The sequence below is a fragment of the Carassius gibelio genome, chromosome A5 (assembly GCF_023724105.1).
Source record: "Carassius gibelio isolate Cgi1373 ecotype wild population from Czech Republic chromosome A5, carGib1.2-hapl.c, whole genome shotgun sequence".
NCBI classification, from domain to species: domain Eukaryota; kingdom Metazoa; phylum Chordata; class Actinopteri; order Cypriniformes; family Cyprinidae; genus Carassius; species Carassius gibelio.
In genome coordinates, this window is record NC_068375.1 from 37163090 (window position 1) to 37186055 (window position 22966).

The following is a 22966-nucleotide window of genomic DNA, read 5'->3' on the forward strand; positions in this document are numbered from 1 at the left end:
ACGAAAACATGAATGTTTTAATGCTACTGAATAAAAATAAACTACCCACTCGAAAGTCCCTGCTCATCATGACAGGACCTGGATCAGTGAGCTGCGTCTCGGGCCGATGACGTCACTTCCATGGAGGCATGTTGTACACGCCCCCGTCCATTGACTCCGCCCCCACGCCAAAACAGTTCCACAAAGAGAAACCATAGAGAGAAATGTGCAGAAAAGTGAAGTGCAAAGGAAAAATGGTATGGCAAGCTCAAATTAGACTGACACGCAAAATAAAAGCAGCGTTGCAAATAAATTAATAGATATGACCATGGAAAATATTTATTGCAAAATCATTGCTTTCACGCGGTTTCATTTGTTTTGCAATTCCTTATTTTTGTTTGCAAAAAGCAAATGTATTTTCCTCAATACTTTAAATAAAATGTTTTAAATTTGTTTTTATTTTTTTTGTATATTTTAAACAAGGTAAATCTTTCTGATTTATTAAAATAAAAAGTCACATACATGGATTTTTCTGGGCTAAGCCCCGGATCTCCACTCACCCTGAAACCACCCCTGGTAGTTAGTATGCAGTAAGTTTCTGAATTTAATTCAAGACCTGGCACTCCTAGACTAGAAATTGTCAGTACAAATTTCCTTGGTGCAGCTAATGACAGAAATTATATGCTTAACTTACCATTAACCCTTTTAAAGCCTCACACATGAAATAACATTTAAATAATAATAATAAAATAAAACTGAACCCCATACTTTGGACAAAATGCAAATAAAAAAGTCTGCCTATGTGTTTTATAGGCCTTGTAGTATGTTCTAGGTTGGAGCTCAAACAAAAGAAGGGATAGAGATGGAGTAAAAGGCTCGAACTGAGCAAAAACATGCAATTCGACACAGTTATTTATAAGGTTAAAAATAAGATGCCAGTAATTGATTTACATTTCAAGTAGCGTGCAATGTTATTCAATGAGATCTTTATATCAATAGTATAGCAGACTACTTTATTAAATGCATATAAATATAATTTTTCACTCTATATCTGCCAATAAGGTCTTGTATTGTATTTTTATTTTCAAATCTTTGAGTTTCTAAACATATAATGCAATGCAATACAATGACGATTGAGAGATGAACAAATAAACGTTCATCAAAAGCCTGACGATCATATTTGATACTCGCATCTTAACCAGATTTTTCTAAAAAGAAAAACCTAATTTGAATCAGTCCAGCAAGTGTCCATCTTGAAATATTACTAACAATATAAAAAGTTATATTCGTCCATCAGAGAGGCCCACACACTTCTCACCACTTGATCGATACACATTTACTCTAAATAAATTAACACTCTAGAATATGATAAAACGGAAAGACTTTATTAAAACACAATTCTTAGAAAAACATACCCATACATAACTCTTACAGACCTACTGTGACAAATTCTTCTTGAGCGCAACAGGCAGCGTGAGAAAGTCTTCAGCGAGGATGACCTCCGTGTTTGACCCCTGCAGCACGAGCTCAGCCTGTCTCTTGAGCTCGGTTATATCGTCATCGTCGCTGTCTCGCAGCAGTGTTTGGGGTTTGTAGCGTTGACTGAAGTGGTGCAGAACCAGTGTTTGCGCCCCGCAGGCGAGCGCCGTCGCAGCAGCCATGCTGGGAGTGCTGTGCCCATGTTCCACAGCTTTCTCCTGCTGCCCGTCCTCCAGCGTGGCCTCGTGCACCAGCACATCCGCCCCCTGACACGCCCTTTTAAACCCGTCCCCCAGCGGAGCGCTGCAGTCCCCGAACACACACACCTTACGGCCCTTCAGCGGCGGCTCCAGCACCTCGCTGGCGGTCAATACACGTCCACTATCTAGAGTCACAGACTCTCCGTTCTTCAGACACCCGTATAGAGGCCCCGGCTTCAAACCTGCACATGATAACATTAAAAGATTCAACATTTTTAAATCTTACAGTTCAATCAATGTGGTTACATATCTGCTTAATTACTGATATTATATTTTTAATGTACAGCCAGATGTACTACTGTACATAGTTAGTTGGTTGGCGTTTTAACACTTCACTGGCTATTTTCATTGTGAGAAACAACTGAAATAGTATAAAGGATCAATAAAAAATAAAAAAATAAAAATGTTTAATGTAGATAAAAACTTCTAAAATGGATTCAGGGCCGACACTGTTAAATATATTACTTTTGCTGAGAAATACATCATATTTACCATTTTACGCCATAACAGCACTTCATGGCAGAGTCAAAAATAATAAGTTTTAACGGTCTTAATAATACATTTAATTATACATATAAATAAAAAACTATTGTTTGTATATATTATAAATACAAATTATATATATATATATATATATATATATATATATATATATATATATATATATATATATTTATTTTTTTTTTTTTCTTTTTTTCTTTTTTTTTTTACAAAGCGATAAATAAAAACATTTGATATATTAATTTTGTTTTTGTTATCTATTATTATTTTTTCCCAAGGAGAAACTAAAAAAAAAAAAAGAATTAAAAAAAGGCCTATGAATGTACTTTCATTTGTAAAATTCCCTAGTATCATTTAAAGCAGGACTTTCAAAAATATGATTTACAGTCAAGGATGACTTACCTAAAAAATAAAACAAACTAATTAAAAACACACTCACACACACACACACATACAGGCAATTCTTCTCCTTGCAATAAATATACATAAGGACGAATTCAATATCTTGTATATACTGGTAAAGTATTTTTTCAAAAAAAAACCAATGATTAGATCTTTCATTTATAACTAAATTCATACAGTAGGCCTAATTTGTTATGGATTCATTCATTCCATTCAATTTAACACTTTTAGAAAACATATAAATTCAGTATGAGTGATATCAACTGCTTAAAGAACTTAAATTAGCACGGTTTAATAAAATATATTTAAAAGATACGTCAAAGTAACAAACAACATTCAGATTTAGTAAAAAAAAAAATCTCAAAGTTATCAAAGAAACTATAATTAAGTAACTCAAGTAACATATTGTAGCAAGCTATTGTTTTACCATGGTATTTTTTGTTAGGGTTGTAAAAAGGTGAAAAATTACCAGGAAATTTCTGAAACTTTCCAGGATTTTTTTGGAATATTCCAGGGATTTTTTAAAGATTTCCAGAAATGTACCGAAAATGTTTCTACCCCTTTGCAACCCCTATTTTTGTACACATTAAAGGTAGAGACGTTTATCAAAAAAAAAATATTCACATTTCAGCTTTCTGGAAATCTAGGCTGGTAACAGAAAAAGAAAGACAAAATGCAATAAATAAATAAAATAATAGAATCCCAAAATACAATTATATAATTATAGTGAACCAGTTTTAAAAAAGAGAATATACTAAATTACCTGTAATAGGTGTATATTACAAAAAAAAACTGCTAAATAATAAATTAATCAATTAAAAAGAATAAAACAATAATATTTAATAAATTAACCAGCTTTTTGCCTTTAACAGGTTACCTAGTTCTTTCAGCAGGTCAGTGTTTAACCGTCCTGGACGCTCTCGCTCCTCCACCGAGAAGCCGAACGATGGGACTCTGTGGTAGAGCTTGAACGCTTTAACCACAAACTGTTTGTCCTGGAAGAGGTGGTAACAGTCTGTGTGTGGGTCCAGCCGTACGGTTCTGCCGGGGCGCTCCTGAGGGTGAAGGGTATCGCTGCTGGCGGTCAGCGCAGGACTGAGACGGCCCTCCGCGGGACACTGCTCATCCGACGGCTCCAGCTCGTGCACGGCATACGGGAAGAGCAGCTGGGAGCTGGACAGCTCTAACGCCACACGCAGGAAGTGTCTTAACCCACACGGGCCATAGATGTCCACGCAGGGGGGAGGCTGATCCGGCTGGGGGTTAGAGTTCAGACTGATGGTGCACAGCAAACCAGGGAGACCAAAGAGATGATCACCATGGAGGTGAGATATGAACACTTTGGTGATTTTGCCTGAACCGGGAACATGGGAAAGTTGAAACTATGAGACTATATGTGTGTGCATATATTCAGTTTCAATTTTCTATTCACAAAAAATATTAACATATGGAGTATGGACAGCATCTGTTTCCAACATTGATAATAATCAGATATGTTTCTTATGCAGCAGATCAGCATATGAGAATGATTTCTGAAGGATCATGTGACACTGAACACTGGAGTAATGATGCTGAAAATACAGCTTTTTGTTACAGGAATATATTACATATTAATATATATTAAAACAGAAAACAACTATTTTAAAATGGCAATAATATTTCACAATATTACTTCATTACTTCATATCAGCATGCATTTAAAAATCTGTAAAACAAAAAATGTGTTGTTTAGTATAAGCACACCATAGAAGCATACATTCACATTGGAATCAGTTAAAACAATTATAAACTATTTTTAGAGCAGCTTAAATGAAAGAAATCGGTACAAATATTATATATAGAGTTTTTTTTTCATTAACTAATTAAAAGGTAGTACAACAAAATACTAACAAGAAATCTTAAACACTGGATTTTTATAGCAGTATTGATTTTTCCCCATTAGTGAAGAATGTGATTATTGTCATGAATTAATTTAACAAATAAACTGATGGCCCTAAAGGGGCCTAAAGTTTTTCTCATAAGCAAAAAAAATGTCTTATTTGTTTCCGTTGATTTTGAAACACAGAACTGTGATATTTTCACCAGATTCATTAGCTTGACCCAGAGTAGAGGACGAGCATGCAGCATGTAAACACAACACGAAGCACTGATCAGCGCGAGCTCAGACGTGCATCAGTGACTCACTCGCTTTAAGTGAACTCTTCATCAGCTGAGTCTGTGTTCCCTCTCCACAGTCAAACAGCCAACTTTCCCCTTCAGTCCTCAACACCAGCGCAGACGCGCCGCGGCTGGGAGACGGATACGCCGAGCCGGTCCCGAGGAATGTGATTTCCATGGACATAGTGCTGTTATGCGACTTTACAACTACTAACGACTGTTAAAATAAACCGGCACCAGAGAATGTCTAATATGATAGGCTCTGACTGCACCTTCTCACGCGCACGCGTTCGATCAACATCCGGGGCACGAGTACGACGTGGAGGCGGGGCTACACGTGTCGCTCCGCCTCAAACGTTCTCTGATTGGTTCGCTCGTCTTTCATAGACGTACACGTTACATGATGCGTAGTTGGTGTAGGATGGAGTTTGAATTTTCTTTTCTGTCTATGAAGGCTTTGTAAAACTGCACAGTTTCTAGCTTTTTTAACAAAATACTCCTTTCTACACTAACCACGCACACATTTCTTATTATTTCATGTATGCCGACGATCGAACCAATCAGAGTAGGTATGGGGCGTGGCTACACGTGTAAAATAAAATATAACATCTTTCAAATACTTCCTGAGAACCAGAAAAAAAATTGTGTGAATTTAATATTTTTTCCATGTGATTACATTGTTAGACTAAAAATGATATTTTATTGATATGCTATGCTTTGTCCTATGTAGAAAGTGACAAAGTGAAAGTGACGAAAGTGGAAGACTACACCAGGACTAAAATTAATAAATAAATAAAAAGACATGAATGAACATGAACAGGCAAAAACAATAAATCAATCAATACATTTTTAGGTTTCAGGATTTGTTTATTGCATACCTTGTATAACGATGATACTCAACTATGCTATTAAAGATAAAACATGATAATTTGATCTACCATTTCACTTCATGCAAGTGTAAAATACACATTTAGGGTTTTCCCATAATATACAATGTATTTATATAAAGCTTCTAATTTGCATATTAATGTGTTCTTGGGGCAACATGTAATGAAAAGAGTAATAATTGGCAAGATTTTCATAACAATATCGAAGATTTCATAGGAATATTGAAATGTAATTTCTTTCCCTATTCATTTGTTGTGTCTCCCAAAATACATATTGCGGTTTCGTAACAGAAACCTACATTTCAATTTGAAACCCTGCATTTTCAATGGCAATTAAAATATCTTACATATGATGAGCAACGACTAAAAAATACATAAGCAGGCGCTTTGGTACATATTTTTTATTTTCTGATAGTCAACAGATGCAAGCTGCATTGAGATTTTAATATAATTTAATTTACTGCTGTTGTATGAAACCTTCATAGCTGGGATGGTATCAGATCTCTAATTAACTCCACTTTCTTCTTTTTTTCCACATAATCTGAACACAAATCATGTCCACATATTAATTTATTTGGGAAGTATCTGTGCAATAAGTTGGATAACATACACTCAGCCGGTCATTTTTCAAAATAAACCCCTTTAAGGAAAAATAAGATGACCACGTTAAGGTTTATTCTGTTACAAAGACATTTGACACTTTTTTTTGTTTATAACTATATAAAAAGCATGTTTATATCCTAAGCATGTAAATATTTGCTGGTAAAAGCCCTGAAAATTCACAATCACAGCTACAAATATATGCCATAATGCAATTATAACTGTATACTGTACTATATAATATAGTTTCACATCCTCCTCCTCTAGGAAACAAATGGATCTTTATGAACTGAATGGCTGTTACAGACACAACAAGAAACCAACACAAACATGAACAAATAGAGCGCAATTTCATTAAAGATTCATTGCACATAACATACAAAAACAACTGAGAGGAGCGACAAGGCACACTATTGAACTCTAGACTGGAGAAAATACTGTGAGGGTGCAAAAACAAATAAATATTTATTTTGCAATGAAAGAATATGACGTTTAATTAGAATCATTCAGCTATTTTGCACTGTGAAATCATTTTCAATTTTTACTACCAAATTTTCATAAGCAAAATGGCTCTGGACATTTACTATTGAGAGTTGTTTTTAATTCTTAACTCATTTAATTAAGTCTTAATGGTTTCTTATTAAATTGTAATGTTGTGAAGAAGTGAAAAGGTGTTATACAAATGACAGGAAACATCTAAGTAGTACAATGCATAAATGTAAATAAAATATTTCACTGTGCTTTTTGGGTAAAATGTGCTGAATTGTGATGAAAATGATTAAAATAGGTTTCATTTTCTCAGTGCAAAGTTTTATTTTAGTAGTTATTTATTTGCATTGTGCAGTGAAATGTTTCCTGGACAGACACTAGATAAAGATCTAGGCAAAATTCATCCATTTATCCATAAACTGAAATTGCAATTTAAACAAAGGGTCAGAAATATGAATAAATTCTAGAAGTTGCAAAAAAAAGAGTGCACACTTCCTAGTTCTTGACCCTTTTCTCTCGGTTTAGTGTTTTCTCACATGTTTGTCGTCTAGTCTACTACAGGGCTGTGAGAAACCCCGGGCCAGTCGTACATCTCGGGCACAAACGAATCGTAGTTGGTGTTCCACAAAACAGATCTGATGTACCCTTCCTTATCCACAGCCTCTGGGTATCGAAACGCCATTCCCTTTAGATACACATACTCCATCACCTGTGCACAAAACACAGCGTCTTAGTAAGGGCTTCTGACAGAAAACTGGTGGCATACTGTGACACACACACACACACAGTCTGACCTTGATGGCCATCTGCAGTGACACCTCTCTGATGTTGGACAGGGGTGGATACAGTCGGCCCTGACTCAGCTCTTCATCTGTCAGCTGATCCGCCAGCGTCTGCAATACAATGTTTTATCAAGTTACAATATCAAATATTAACAAAAACAGCAAGTACAAACTTCTGCTTCTTACACACCGGCCATGTAGGGCTAATAACTTAAGAAAAATATCTCTAGAGAGAAGCATTTTGCTAAATATGTGCACTACGTTACATATACATTGTTTTTGATTTATTTAAACATGCATTAAATAATGAACACATGTTATTATGACAGCCACCATGTAAAGGTTCATATATCAACAAAGAATTGAAGTCATAAATATTTCATAAAAACTTAAGATAAAAAGTGCAACTGAAGTGTACTTATTCAACTTATCTGAATAATAACACTAATACAACATATTTACATTTATTTGATACATTGATTTAATATTTAAATTAACTTTATTTTAAATTTTCGGCTAAATTAAAACTTAAATTCTGGTAAAACAACTGTTTGGCTAAAACATTCACTTCAGTTCATCAATGAAAAAAAAATTAAACTGAATGATAAATCAGCAACAAAAAATACTGAAAACTAACATCTGTTATGGTGAGATGAGAAAATATTCAACATTGTACAGTAAAATGAAGCATACTATAATAATGAACTATACCATATTTGAATCTTGAATTAAAAATAAAACTTAAAATAACAGTGTGGTTCAGGATTGTGTATGTACCTTTGCGGCCTCAAGGAAGACCGTATCACTGATGTGTCGCACTCCACTGAGTATAACAGCCAGAGCTACACCTGAAATCACAATCACAACCCCAGGCCAGTTTTAGACCATTTGTTTTTAAGCATCTTTACATGCTTCTTAGATATTAGCAGCTTTAAAATGTGATGTGTTTTATGAGTGAACCATTAAAACATCCATCACTATAAGACTGTAATTAGCGCATGTTAATACCTGGGAATATATAAGCATTGTTGCCCTGTCCAGGGGTCAGTATCCTGCCATCTTCTAGTGACACCGGGGCAAACGGACTGCCACTGGCAAACAAACACCTTCCCTGAAACAGAACCGTCTTCAATTATATTCACATACTGCTATTCTTATGGGTTTGACAATCCATGTGCACATCAGATCCGTGTATGACTACAGGTGTAATGGATGTCATCTGTGTACATCGGAGAGTATTAATGCGGTTATTACTGTAACACTGTAGTGATTAAAGCAAAAGACACACTTTTTCATGCTGAATTTACAAAAAAATTAAGTTCTGGCTCATTCGATCAGATTTTAGAGTTAACTTAAAAAAAAAAAAAACTTGTACACAATCTATTTCATACATTGTGTCTTTTTGCTTTGAAATCATAAGGATTTTAATCAAGTAAACATAAGAATAACTTTCATATCGTTAGTAAATATCGGACCAAAACAACTTGGGTTTACTCTATTATCTATAAAGTAACTTTTTTATATCTCGTTCAAATGTGATTATCAAATATGATCATCAGGCTTTTGAGGAACATAGGTTTCTTCATCTCTCAATCATCGTTGAATTGCATTGTACCCATGTTATGAAAATACAGCGTTTTGATCAAAACGAAGCATTTAAATATCATCTTGCGAAGACATTATTGGGAGATATAGAAAGGCCACTAATATTTATAGGCATTTTATATAAATGTCTGCTATACTGTTATAAACTAAATTAAATTTATGCATTTAGCAGACGCTTTTATCCAAAGCGACTTACAGTGCATTCATGCTATCAATTTTTACCTATCACGTGTTCCCGGGGAATCGAACCACCAACATTGCGCTTGATAACGCAATGATCTACCACTTGAGCTACAGGAACACTGTAAGGAGTTCCTCAAGGCTCAGTACTAGGGCAGCTACTTTTCACGCTTTATATGTTACCCTTGGGAGATATCATCAGGAAACATTGTGTTATTTCATCCTACTTTTACTAAATACATATCAGCAACTGCAGCAAATTGTATATTTTTGCTAATTTTGGGGCCTCTGAATAGAACTGAGGTGTTTTCCCTTCCATATTCTCACTATATCATACTGTATGAGCCTGGTGTATCAAATGATTTGCAACAAAACAACACATATCCACAATTGTTTGGGGCTTTTATTTAAATCTGGCTTTACGGGGTTAATGCATGAATGATATTTAACCTGTGTGAGGCTGTAGGCGTCTTCAGCTGTACACTCTGCCTTGGCAGTCGGGTTGCTGAGGGCGAAGATAATCGGACGCTCGTTCAAGCTGCCCATTGCTCTGATGACATCATGAGTGAAGAGCCGGCCGGCACCTGACACACCTGATGACATTGAGAAAGAGGTCATAATAACATACAGTGCATGCATTTTAATATAGAATTTAGGGGTTATATATGATGCATCAAACTATGTGTACAAACTATATGCTACATACAGCAATGACAACCTGTGTTTACTTGAAAACACAATTCTACAGGTAGAGGAACAGCAACTAAAGGAGCTTGTTTAATTCAAATGGTCATGAAAAAAGAAATGACATCTGTTTTTGTGTAAACCTTGACTAACACAGAGGGAGAAGCTCGTCTTACCGATGATCGCCGTGGGCTTAATAACATTGACAGCATCTAAGAAGCTTTTCACTTCCCCGGGATCAGGGTGAAGAAAACCCTCCTGATTAGTATCGGTCTCATAAGCTCTGCCCTGGAACAGAGAAACGCACACTGGATTACTGGACTGCAGTTGTGAGTCTCAAAGCATGTGGAAGAAGAATTAGTTTCTAAATGACACAGATTTTCAATTCCGGTTGACAGTTTTTAGAGGAGACTTTGCATGTGAGCTCAGTCAGCGAAGCTTAGTAAAATAATGTGATTGCATTCGAAGACTACAAACAACCTGAGTGATAGTACTCCGTTTTATTTCAGTATTATTTATATATTATTATATTATTTATATTTTCAGTTTTAAACTTTAAGTAATTTTTTTTAAATTGTGCAATTTTTGTTATTTTTTGTTTTAACAAACTTTAACATTTCAGTTCCTTATTTTGGTTTATTCATGGTAAGGTAAGGCAAGTTTTTTTTATTTTATTTAATTAAAAAATATAAATATATAAAATCAAACTAAAATTTAATATTATGCCATTTTTAAGGTTTCTAATATTGTTTGGGGAGTCTCCTACAATAGGTTTACAAGCATGAAAGTCAAAAATGAAAATCAAAAATTAGTTTGAAGCAGTTCTAAGATTGAGTCTCTCCTTTTCGTGATCCTGCTCTGCTCTGATTGGTCAGATGGCCGAGTCCGTTGTGATTGGTCTGCTGCTTTCAGCACGTGTCGGAAACAATGCACCGATTGCCAAAGTCTCGCATTTTAAACACTCGATAGAAAATATAAACATTTTATTTATCATATCCGTCACAGAAATGGGATTCAAATTACTAACAACTCTTTTAGGCTGTACAGAGTCGATTCTTTATTTTGGGAGAAAATAACTTTATCGTGCACTTTCAGCTTTACAACTTCAAAGATTGTAGCTGTATGTGAATGTAAACAGAGCACACTATATGAAAGGCAATATTCTAAATGGCATAATGGGGCACTTCAAAATTTTGAATTTAAATTATTTTATATAAAATAATCAAAGTGTTTAAATAGTTTTAGCTATAATAATCCTGGTAGCAATGAGACCTTTTTAAAAGTTGGTTCATTTGATTCAATGAACTGGTTCAAAATCAGGATTAATTTATCATCATTTATATTCCATTTTTGTAGTTAATTAAAGCAGGCATCATTAGTACTATAGCTCATAGTATTAGTGATTTGTTTTAAACTCACTTATCAAAAGTATAAATGTTTGGCTTATGACTTGAGTGGAGTAGGGATATGAATCCGCATTAGTTTCACGATTCAATTACAATTATGTTATTATTTGACACATTTTCATAGAAATTTTATGTAAACTATTTTGTGCATTTTATTATATTACATATGCAGGCCCCTTTTAAAAATAATTACAAAGTAATAAATTTTATGCTCGCCCACCTTTACTAACAGACCATATTTGTCAAACATCCAGATTTTCTTTCTGGCTTCTGCCTGAGACACTCCCGACTCCATCATGGCCATGACGATCAGGTTAGCGATTCCCAGAGCAGCCTAATAAATACAAAATTCTATCTTAAATACACAGGTTACGTTAGTTTAATCTCATTTCAGACCACACAGATTAAAAGACTTGGTTTGCATTATAGTGTCTTCAAAAGGTGTGACGTGAGCTCACCTCTCCAGCCCCCAGAAACAGAACTTTATGTTCAGATATTGGCTTCCCCAAAACACGTTGAGCGGTCAACAAACCTGCCAGAGCTACTGATGCAGTGCCTGCAGACACACAAACACAACTACTGATGCACAGCAGACAAGCAAACATCTGAAAATAAATCAATTAAATATGCATTTCTTAAAGGAAATACCGGTGCATGTAAAGACATCATAAGTCTCATTTAGATTTTGAGAAAAAAAGAAAAGAAAAATCTGATCATGCTTTCCTCAACAATATGCATGTTTTCAACAATGATTCATGGTTGGAGCACAAACCAATAATACTATGAGTAATAAGTATAATTGTAAAAGATAATATTACAATAATTGTATTGTAAAAATTATATATTACAATAATATTGTAATAAGAGAAATATTAGTTGAAAACCTTTTTACTAAAACTAAACTAAAATTAGAAAGTTTAAGTATGAAGCACTAAAATTACTAACTGGACTAAAACCGATTGAAATGAAAATAAACGAGTACACAAAGTAATACCAGCTGTGCTTAGCAAACTCCATTATTAAATCCAGGACTGGTACACACCCTGGATGTCATCATTGAAGGTACAGTACTTCTCACGATATTTCTTCAGAAATCGAAAGGCATTGTGATTCCCAAAGTCCTCAAATTGGATGAGGGTGTCCTGTCCGTACTTATCCACCACAGCCTCCATGAACTCGTCTATGAGATCGTCGTAGCGCTGCGAACGGTCACGCCGCTGATACAGACCCATGTAGAACGGGTCCCTCAGTAACTTCTGCAGAGACACACAAACACACGTAACACGGTTGTTTTCATACACCATCTGTAAGTAAATGTAATGTTTGTTTGAACATTGAGCAAAACCACCACAGCAGGATTCTGGACTTAAGAAAAGCATTCAAATCTCCATAGTGATATCAACAGTGAGAAGTGATGGATATATGTGACCCAGGACCACAAAACCTCTTAAAGTCTTAAGTGTACATTTTTTCAAAATTGAGATGTATACATTATGTGAAACTTGAATAAATACGCTTCCCATTTATGTATGATTTATTAGGATCAGACAATATTTGGCAGAGATAAAACGGTTTGAAAATCAAAAAAAAAAATCTAAATACTGAGAAAATCACATTTAAAGTTGTCCAAATGACCTCTTAAGCAATGCATATTACTAATCTAAAAAGAAGGCTTGTTATATTTATGTTATATTTAATGTACAAAATGTCTTCATGGAACATGATCTTTACTTCATATCCTAATGATTTTTGGCAAAAAAGAAAAATGGGAAATTTTGACCCATACAATGTTTTTTTTTTTTGGCTATTGCTACAAATATACCCCAGTGACTTGCTTTGTGGTCCAGGGTCATATAGTTAATATTCTTTGATGTTTTCATATTTATATATGTTATAATTTTATTTTCACATTGGACATTTTTATATATACACAATACTGATAAAAATATTAGTATATATATATATATATATATATATATATATATGTATATATATATATATATATATATATATGTATATATATATATATATATATATATATATATATATATATATATATATATATATATATATATATATATACACACACAATAGTGATACAAATATTAGTATATATATATATATATATATATATATATATGTATATATATATATATATATATATATATATATATATATATATACACATACACACACACACATTCTGTATATAGTTATATAGTGTTTCCTTTTTTGACTAACCACAATATTTAATATTTAAGCCAGCCATGGGAAATAATTATACATTTTGTAATTAAAGAAATAAGTTTTACATTTAACCACTATATATTTAAATATATTGTTATTAAGCGTTAAATGTTAAATTAATGTATACACGTCAACAAATCTCAGTGATGAATGGTTTGGGAATGAATGGTCACCAACCTCATTATCCGTGCCTACATCAATGCAGACCGGCAGGCAACTCTCAGGCCGAATCCCAGCACAAGCCGTATAAAGACACAGCTTCCCTACAGGAATACCCATCCCATACACTCCCAGATCACCCAGACCCAGGATACGCTCACCGTCTGTCACCACTACAGCCTGTAAACACACACAGATGAACAATCCCTCACTGTACTAAATCAAACTCTCTTAAGAAAGCCAAGTAATATATGCATCACAGTCTAAAAGATGTTGTTCGCCATGAAATCTAAATGTTGTCATGTGTTTGGAACAGCATGAGGGTGAAAAGACAAAACTTACTGACCAAAGAGTGTGATCAAACATGCACTTTAATATAAATTGAAAAGCAGCAGAATGCTGGAATGTTGAAATCTAATACCTTGACAGTGGTTTCTGGCCAATTATCCAGTATGGAACGAATATGTCCTTGGTCCTTAATGGAGATAAACAGACCTCTGTAGAAACAGAGACAAAAACTTCAATCTCTTTGCCACCCAAACACACAAACCAGTGTTTCAGAGTAAATCTCCCCTATGATGACAATGACAACAAGAAAAATAGTCTCAAGTTTATACTAAACACAATAATACTTCTCTTGTAAAATATTAACTCCATTTTAATTGTTTAAAATGTACTTTAAGCTATGATTTGTATCAAATATATAATGTATCAAAGCTAAATGGTTAATAATTAAAGAAGTGCAGCTCACTTGGGTCGCCTGAAGATATGTCCATACTGAGTACATGCGAGACCCACAGTAGGTGTGTAGACGATGGGCATGAGAGCCTCGATGTCTTCCATAAGCACACGGTAGAAGAGACGCTCGTTTCTTTCTTGGATCCCCATTAGATAGATGTACCTGTTCAAATTAACCCATTTATGAATCTGCATTCAAAAAATATTGACCTTTTGTAATTGGAGATTTTCAAAAAGAAACAGAATATGGAGTGTGAAATAATGTTGGGTTGCACTATTTAGCTAGATAACTTTATCTATCAAGATCATGAAAAAAAGCAGGTTATGATCTTTCACTTTTTTCACTTTCACTTTCACTTTATTGGCTAAGATTTTTTGAGCCACACAACCTTTATTGCAAGATTTCTCATATTTTTGCATAATATACACAGCAAACTTTGGTTATTTGGAACAGCTTGTATTATCTGGAAAGGGTAGTGAAGTGAATGAATGTACTTCTGCAGTGGGTCGGACATCTTCTTCAGGTTCTTCTGGAAGCGCATGGCCTGCGTGTCCTGAGTCTCGATCTTTGGTGGCAACAGACCATGTATGCCCAAAATCTGCCGTTCTTTCAGAGTGAAGGCCATTCCCTATGCATGCACAAATACACAATAAAATGTTAACACTACATTTTTACTGCAGTAAAATTGAGGATTGGAAGTTTGGGAGTGTTTAGAAGTCAAGAAGGCTTTCTTGAAAATTTTAAATGCCTAACAATGATCAAATGAAAAAAAGAAGTATTTGTGAATCGTGTCTACACTGGTCTGCTGTAAATTAAAACCATGCATGCATCTTTGACCTGAGCTGCCACAAATGTAATGCATACAGTCTGTGTTTGAGGAGGAAATGTCTGTGGGGAGGAGATCAAATCAGAACAGTGACCAATGAGGGTCAGTGAGAGGGAAACACCCATCTATAAAACACAGGAACTGCATTCACTTTACATTACAAATGCCTGGAGTGTGTGTGCATGTGTGTTTGAGCATGTTTTGTTTTTAACAGGGCTGGTGGGTTACAGGTCTGCTTAAAAAAAAATGTTAAAAGCAAATAATAAAATGAAAATAAAATGACCACAGACTACATCATATGTGACCCTGGAACATAAAACCAGTCTTAAGTCACTGGGGTATATTTTTAGCAATAGCCAAAAAAAAAAAAAAAACATTGTTTGGGTCAAAATTATAATTTTTTCATTTTTTATGCCAAAAATCATTAGGATACCAAGTAAAAATCATGTTCCACAAAGATATTTTGAAGATATTTTGATTTTTGAAGATATTTTCCTACTAATACATTAAAACTTAATTTTTTTATTAGTAATATGCATTGCTAAGAGTTCATATGGGCAACTTCAAAGGTGATTTCCTCAGTATTGTGATTCTTTTGCACCCTCAGGTTCCAGATTTTCAAATAGTTGTATCTTGGACAAACATTGCCCAATAATAAACCATACATCAATAAATTTAAATTAAATTTAAAATTAAATTAAATTTATGCATTTAGCAGATGCTTTTATCCAAAGCGACTTACAGTGCATTCAGGCTATCAATTTTTACCTATCATGTGTTCCCGGGGAATCGAACCCCCAACCTTGCGATTACTTGCTTGCTAGCGCAGTGCTCTACCAGTTGAGCTACAGGAAAAACAAATTTTTAGTCTAGGGTCAAAAATACAACTGCAGCAAGTTTACAATAAAATATTTTTGATTGTGTCTTGGGTCATTGCTTGATCTCCAAAGTAAAATAAGAATATGAAGTAGGGGTGCTCAGATCACGATCGGTAAAGCCGGTTCTCTAATCAGCCGTTAATTCCATCAGGAGATGCGCATAACGATCGGCCGATCGTGATCGGAGCACCCCTAATATGAAGCAAAACCAGTGGTTTACACCACGGAAATGAAGCACATCTGCTGAGTCACTCCTCCAATGTTCTCCAGACAAAAGCATTTAGACCCTCAATACACACAGGGACTGTGTTAGACAGTATACATCAATGTTGTGGTAGTGGTGTGTAGCATGACAGAACATGGTTACACTATATTGTGCATTGCAGGCTTACATTCACGTGAGTTGATGTGACAATGAAACACTACTAAAATGTCCAGTTTAATTTAGTTTATGTATACATTAATATATAGAAAAAAAATTATATAGCGACATCGCTTAGTGTGATGATCAAATTATAAAGGCAGTGATTTAATTAAATAAATACATCCACTGCAGGTTTCACAGGAAAGCATGGCACTGTGTTCATTCGCACACATACAGCTCATGATATAAGATGCAGCACATATTTATAGGGGTGCTCCGATCACGATCGGTCGATCCTTAATGCACATCTCGTCAGTAAAGCCGGTTCTCTAATCAGTGGTAAATTCCATCAGGTGTGTGATTTCACATAGAGCAGCTGTTACTACACAAAGCCGTTGTTAACTGAGAAGATGCGCCAATAAACACTGAAAATGAAGTGGATTTGCGCATCTTCTCAATTAACAATTTAATGCTTAATTAAAAAGGTTTGAGTTGTGAAGAGTTTACGCTAAAATGATGGTATATATACACACACAAACACACATATAAATAGAATCACTCAGGACACATTAGCAACCACATACTAGAAACACCCTGATAACCACCCTAGAACTGAGACGTCAAGTCTAAGTCCCAATCACACCAAAGACGAGAAAGATAACGATAAAGATATAGTTAATATCGTTATAGAAGAATTAAAGAATAGCAGAGTCCACACTACAACTATGACGATAAAGGCACAGAGAAACGATATGGTTGCAATCTTTTTCAGAATGATTTTTTCCAGCTGATGAATGATACAAACATTGACAGCCAATCGGAGTCCATCCTGCTATAACGAGCTCGAGAATTTAAAGCGGCAGATGCACATGAATAAACACGATAATGTTCACTGGTGTGGACGCTAATATTGTTAACTTTAGTTATCTTTATAGTTATCGTTCAGGGTGTGAACTGGGCTTTACACAGCTCCCTTCTCTAATCTAACGAAATGTTGTTTATCACTCCATTTTTCATTTTCATTAAGAAGTTTTATTTAGTATAAGGGTGTGTGTTTGCATTTAATGCTGTCATTAAATCTGAGATCCTCATTTTTGTGCCATTTGTATCATTTAAATGCTGAAAATAACAGGTTAAAAGTAAATTCTCTAACTCTTCAATAAATTGTACTGGAAACCCGAAAGGACGGTGAATGAAAGAGAAATTGAGAGAGAACTAGAAGGCAGACAGATTGTATTTAGTCTAACCTTGTTGGTATGAGGGTTGAGCATGAGCGGTTTCCCCTTTTCTTTAGTGTGAACCCATCGGCACACGCTCACACATGGCCTCACACTCATGCTTAATCTGGACAGCATGGCTGCACTGATACCGACACACACCTGCAAAAGAAAAAAAAAAATAATACATGCCATTACACTTAATGCACTCAGACAGAAAAAGAGATAATTTCGATCATTAGTGTCTGATAGAAGATCTGCTGATTAGATTTAATTAGAATTATTATGGCTGATCTGTCGGCATCGGAGTCTCACAACACAATCCTGACTGAGAATATTATGAGTCACTGATGTGCTGATAAACATTCATGCCAGAGACCTTCAGCACACAGATGGCAATGAAGAACATCCTTTAAAAAAATGCCGTGGCCCTTCAGAAGAATATTAAAGTCTTTGAAAGCAGTATTGAAAAGCAATGCAAAACAGAAAACCAAACGCTGAAGTTTGTGAGGCATAAAAACCCATGCACGTGATCACTGAAGATAAAACAGTGACTGGCCCAACAAAACAAGTGATAGTTCTCAGTAAAACAAAATTAGCATTTTTGTATGAGCTATTCCTTTAGGGATAAATCATATTACTTGTCTCAACCACATAGAAACATTCAGCTCCCTTCCCCCATGAGCTGACCTTAAAGCACATACACAGTGCACACATTCAGTGCTCTTACACTCACAATCTCAGTCACACACAAGGAATCAGGTCAATGATTGAGATTAAGCCAGAATCTACTGTCAAAATCAGGTTTTCCCAAAATGGGGTTTGTGAGTTGATGAAAAATATTAAATAATAAAATTGCAACATTCACATACATAATTAAAATAAATTAAATTTTGAATGTAATAAAATTTTTGTTTCAAATATTTAGAAAAATTATATTAAAAAAATAAACATACATACATACAGACATACAGACATACAGACATATACATATAGACTCCGTTTACATGCAGCCAATAACCCGTTCAAAACCGGGATATTAGCAATAACCCGGTCGTGCACGGCCATGTAAACACCGGCAAAAACCCGGATATGCTCATATCAAGGTTTATAAAAACCGGGATATTATACCTGGGGTACCCCTTTTCTAACCCGAATATTTGGTCTTGTAAACGCGTTTCGGCATATCCCCATCAAAATGTGTGTTCTGCGCATGTTCTATTCGCAAGGAATCTTGGTCTTTTGAGTCTTTGGATACAGGAGGAAGAATCGGAAATTACGCATATTGCGTCTTACGTCCAGATGCTAACCGTGCGTCGCTGTTTACATCGGGATATTGGCGACTGATTACACATTCCATGTATAAAGGAGTAACTCTCTCTGCTCACGCATGTAAACGGGTTATCCCGAATGTTTCAGAAACCCAAATAGTGACCTTAACCCGACCATAACCCAAATTTTAACAGCATGTAAACGTAGTCAGTGTATTGGTTTACCTGCATGTCATGTGGCCATTAAATAACATGTGTTAACTGTGAACATGCAAATGTGCTGTTAAAATGATAACTTTCTAAGGGCTTTTGCTGTCAAACACGTTTGGAAATCCCTGACACAAATGATGCAAATACTAATTTCTCAGCATCCTGTAATCTCCTGGAAGGAAGATGAATAAAATAAAATTAAGTAAATAAACAAAAACAATTATAGGGTGAGGAAAAAAACAAAACAATTTGAGGGTGAATAAATTATTACAAAATCACAATTTGTGTGTGAATTAAATGTCAAACTAGTTTACCCACATAATCACATAATACTGGTCTTTTTACAATGAGAAAGAGATTTCAAATGTTCCTTTCTCTTTGGAGTGTTACAAGCTCTTGGTGCATAATGAAGTAGGGCTGTGTATTGCCAAGAATCTGGCGATACGATACGCATCACGATACAAGGATTGCAATATGATATATTGCGATACACTGCAAGCAAAAAGATATATTGGGATATTTCTTATTTTAGGAATAGTACATATTGTCAGGAAAGCTGTCATTAAGAACACACCACCATATGCAAACCTTAGCAATAAATAAATAAATAAAAATTGTTTAACCAGAACACAGTGGTATCTGCCTTTGCAATCCTTTAGTTAAATATCAGGGTGCGACATTAAGCTTTGACATGAGCTTGTCCTTCAGACAAGTAAATCAATCATTCACTTACTAAATGTACATATCTCCATTTACGCCGAGGTTACCTTGCTCAAGGGTGCAACGATGACAGGCCAGGGAGTTCAGGGGTCACTCTAAACTGGGACATTTGCATTTAAAGAAATAGATCACCCAAAACACTGAAACAGTATATTCCAAGATATGTTGAAGCTACAGAACAACAGACAAATTATCTGCAAGGCAGCAACTACTCACAATGTGATTTATACATACATTTACGCATTTGTCAGATGTTTTTTTTTTCCCCCAAAGTAAATTATATTGTACTTAAGAAATTGCCTGGGACTTGAATCCATGACGCATTGCTATCGCCATGAACATATACACCCAAGTTACCAAACTAACCACAGTTTATTACAGATTATTCACCATCAGCCTACAAATGTGACCCAGAAACAGAAAACATGCCTTCCTTCTTTAAGGCTATTCCTGCCATGGCCTTTGACCTTTAACAAGTGACACTGAAAGTTATTTAGGGAACAAATGGGAAGTCACAAACCAGATCTGCCTAATGTGTACTTGCTCAGTGAAAAACAAGCCAGTGATTTCACAAAGCGGCACCTCATAGCTGATGAACACAACCTGATCATCAAACAAACACAGTTTCGGACATAATTTCTGTGATTTCTGGAACTACGTATAATTAGTTTAATGTTAAGTGTCTTAATTAAAGGCAATGATGAAGATAGGTCACGGATTAAACCTAAAGTCTTTGAGAGTCCTGGTCAGATCTCAAACCATTATATGATGCTACCCTAAGAAGTTATTTTGTAAAAGCCGATTTCCTAGAAATCAGAATAGTTTATCGATTACTCAATCCAGGCTTTGAACCTACAACCTTAGTCCAGATTGCAATGGAATTTGAGTCAATCTTTTAATAGAATAAATTAATTTGTTTAACGAAACCAGTGTGGAAACCAATGGTTGATAAAACTGGACAGATCCGAGGTATGGGTTTCCAAAAAGGAATCGTAAGCGAACTGTGGTTGTTAAATATTGAACTATAACGACATTGTTTGCGACTCTGGGAAAATGACCCGTCAATTTTTGACACCGCAATTATTTTGTTCTGATTGCTTCTGAATTGAGCGGATTATCATCACTTAAAGTCCATTCATTAAAATTTATGTTTCAGTTGTTTTGGCTACTTTTATTATGTGTCGTGTGCAGCAGAGGCCCCCCAGTTTATTATACAAATATTATATTTAGAAAAAAAAGCAGCAATGCATAATTCTGTATGCAATTCTGTATGACCGTCCATCAGTCCGCAAGTAATGGTAAGACAGCAAACCGGTTCACTATGTTAAGGCAGGAAACATACTGTCAGGCCAGTCATGAATGTTATCTGAGCTCAGTCAGTGTTCAAAGTTGTTTGGTATTTGGTGACTAAAGAATTTAAGACCAGCTGTTGCCAGTAATCTTAACAATTAGCCTATATATTGAATATAGGAATATAGATGGGTAAGTCTCGGCTCGGTGTTCCTCTTCAGTTCTCTCTTCACAAGCAGTTCAGTCAGTGTACTGCTTGAGTAAATGAATTACTCCGGGATATTGGTTTGTTTGAACTCAGAGGGAGTGTCAGCCACATTAAAAAAGTTAACAGCTTAAGTCATTTGTGGATTAATGCGTATTGGAGACGTGAACCGTTTCAAACGATTCAGTTCGTATTGGTGAACTGGTTCAAAAAGATCCGGTTACATCGAATGATTCGTTCGCGAACCGGATATCACAAACTGCTTTGTTTTGAACTTTCTCTCACAACAGACACGGAAGAGAAGACAATGCTGAATTAAGTAATGGTTTTTGCTATTTTTGGACCAAAATGTATTTTCGATGCTTCAAAATATTCTAACTGACCCTCTGATGTCACATGGACTACTTTGATGATGTTTTTCTTACCTTTCTGGACATGGAGTATACCGTTCACACAGTTTCAATGGAGGGACTGAGAGCTCTCGGACTAAATCTAAAATATCTCAAACTGTGTTCCGAAGATAAACGGAGGTCTCACTGCTTTGGAACGACATGAGGGTGAGTTATTAATGACCTAATTTTGATTATTGGGTGAACTAACCCTTTAAGAGGTTCACCCATAATTATTGTGCAAAGTGTGCACGTTGCTTGTGTGATATCCATTGGCTCACCTTCCTGGTTTGAAACACATATTTACAATATTGCGACATTGCGCAGCGGATTTGCGTTATGCCACCGGCTCACTTTTGCCCAGGCCCGCCCAAAAATACAATTCTGGCTACGCCACTGATTTGGTGTCTGGATTTATCTGGAAACTGCAGCATGGAATGGAACAGCACGGAATCCCATTCATTGTCACTTTTTCAAATCGAATTTCTATTGATTGGAAGATTTAAATGACATTCCATTTTTGTTGTTGTTGTTGTTCTGTGGAAATCTGTTGTTGTTTGTTAACAGTAAAATGCTAGTTAATGCCGCAAACCCAACGAGCCACAGGCGTAGAACCAAAATACTGACAATGTCAAACCACAAGGCCATCAGCTAACTAATTAAACAATCATGTTAACATGTTCTATAATGTGATGCTGTTAATCTAACGTTAATTGAGTGACGTGATGACAACTAACACAAAACGCTCAAAACACTTAATATATTACCCTCCAGAACTCTCTTGAAAGGATATAACTGAGGCCTTACCATTTCCTCCAAACGTCTCAGAGTCAGCTGGTCACAATAAAACGCGATTGAACATTATATTTTGGATAAATTCACCGTTTTGAGGTGTGCGCGTCAGGTCGCGCAGAGCGAGTGACAGTTAAAAGCCTTCTCTGCACGAGACATTCTACCAAACACACACGCAGACAGCCAATCAGAAACGAGCTGGAGTTTACCGTAAAGCTCTTATGTAAAGCGCAGAACAAACGACAAAA

General features: G+C 35.4%; 2 protein-coding genes across 2 annotated transcripts; both read right to left on the reverse strand.

The window, feature by feature from the left end:
• Positions 1-1343: 1343 nt before the first annotated feature.
• elac1 (elaC ribonuclease Z 1) lies at positions 1344-5094 on the reverse strand. Its single transcript, XM_052598518.1, has 3 exons — positions 4806-5094; positions 3499-3975; positions 1344-1900 (listed from the first exon to the last, which is right to left on the reverse strand). The coding sequence occupies exons 1-3, from the start codon at positions 4960-4962 to the stop codon at positions 1416-1418; spliced, it is 1119 nt and encodes a 372-aa protein (XP_052454478.1). The 5' UTR covers positions 4963-5094; the 3' UTR covers positions 1344-1415.
• Positions 5095-6051: 957 nt separating this feature from the next.
• LOC128014845 (NAD-dependent malic enzyme, mitochondrial) lies at positions 6052-22908 on the reverse strand. The gene is made up of 15 exons (XM_052598519.1): positions 22734-22908; positions 17872-18003; positions 15051-15184; positions 14569-14718; positions 14239-14314; positions 13836-13997; positions 12454-12667; positions 11870-11967; positions 11632-11745; positions 10182-10293; positions 9772-9914; positions 8545-8647; positions 8314-8384; positions 7549-7647; positions 6052-7463 (listed from the first exon to the last, which is right to left on the reverse strand). Exons 1-15 carry the CDS (start codon positions 22734-22736, stop codon positions 7302-7304), a joined length of 1773 nt encoding a protein of 590 aa, XP_052454479.1. The 5' UTR covers positions 22737-22908; the 3' UTR covers positions 6052-7301.
• Positions 22909-22966: the final 58 nt, after the last annotated feature.

Excerpts from the sequence above, each read along its gene's own strand:
- elac1 (XM_052598518.1), bottom strand. The coding sequence starts at position 4,962 with ATGTCCATGGAAATCACATTCCTCGGGACCGGCTCGGCGTATCCGTCT. Across the intron at positions 3,976-4,805 it reads GAAGAGTTCACTTAAAGCGA|GCAAAATCACCAAAGTGTTC; the intron begins GTGAGTCACTGA and ends TTCCCGGTTCAG. Across the intron at positions 1,901-3,498 it reads TGACCTGCTGAAAGAACTAG|GTTTGAAGCCGGGGCCTCTA; the intron begins GTAACCTGTTAA and ends TATCATGTGCAG.
- LOC128014845 (XM_052598519.1), bottom strand. Across the intron at positions 12,668-13,835 it reads ATGTAGGCACGGATAATGAG|AAGTTACTGAGGGACCCGTT; the intron begins GTTGGTGACCAT and ends GTGTCTCTGCAG. Across the intron at positions 8,648-9,771 it reads ACGCCTACAGCCTCACACAG|GGAAGGTGTTTGTTTGCCAG; the intron begins GTTAAATATCAT and ends GTTCTGTTTCAG.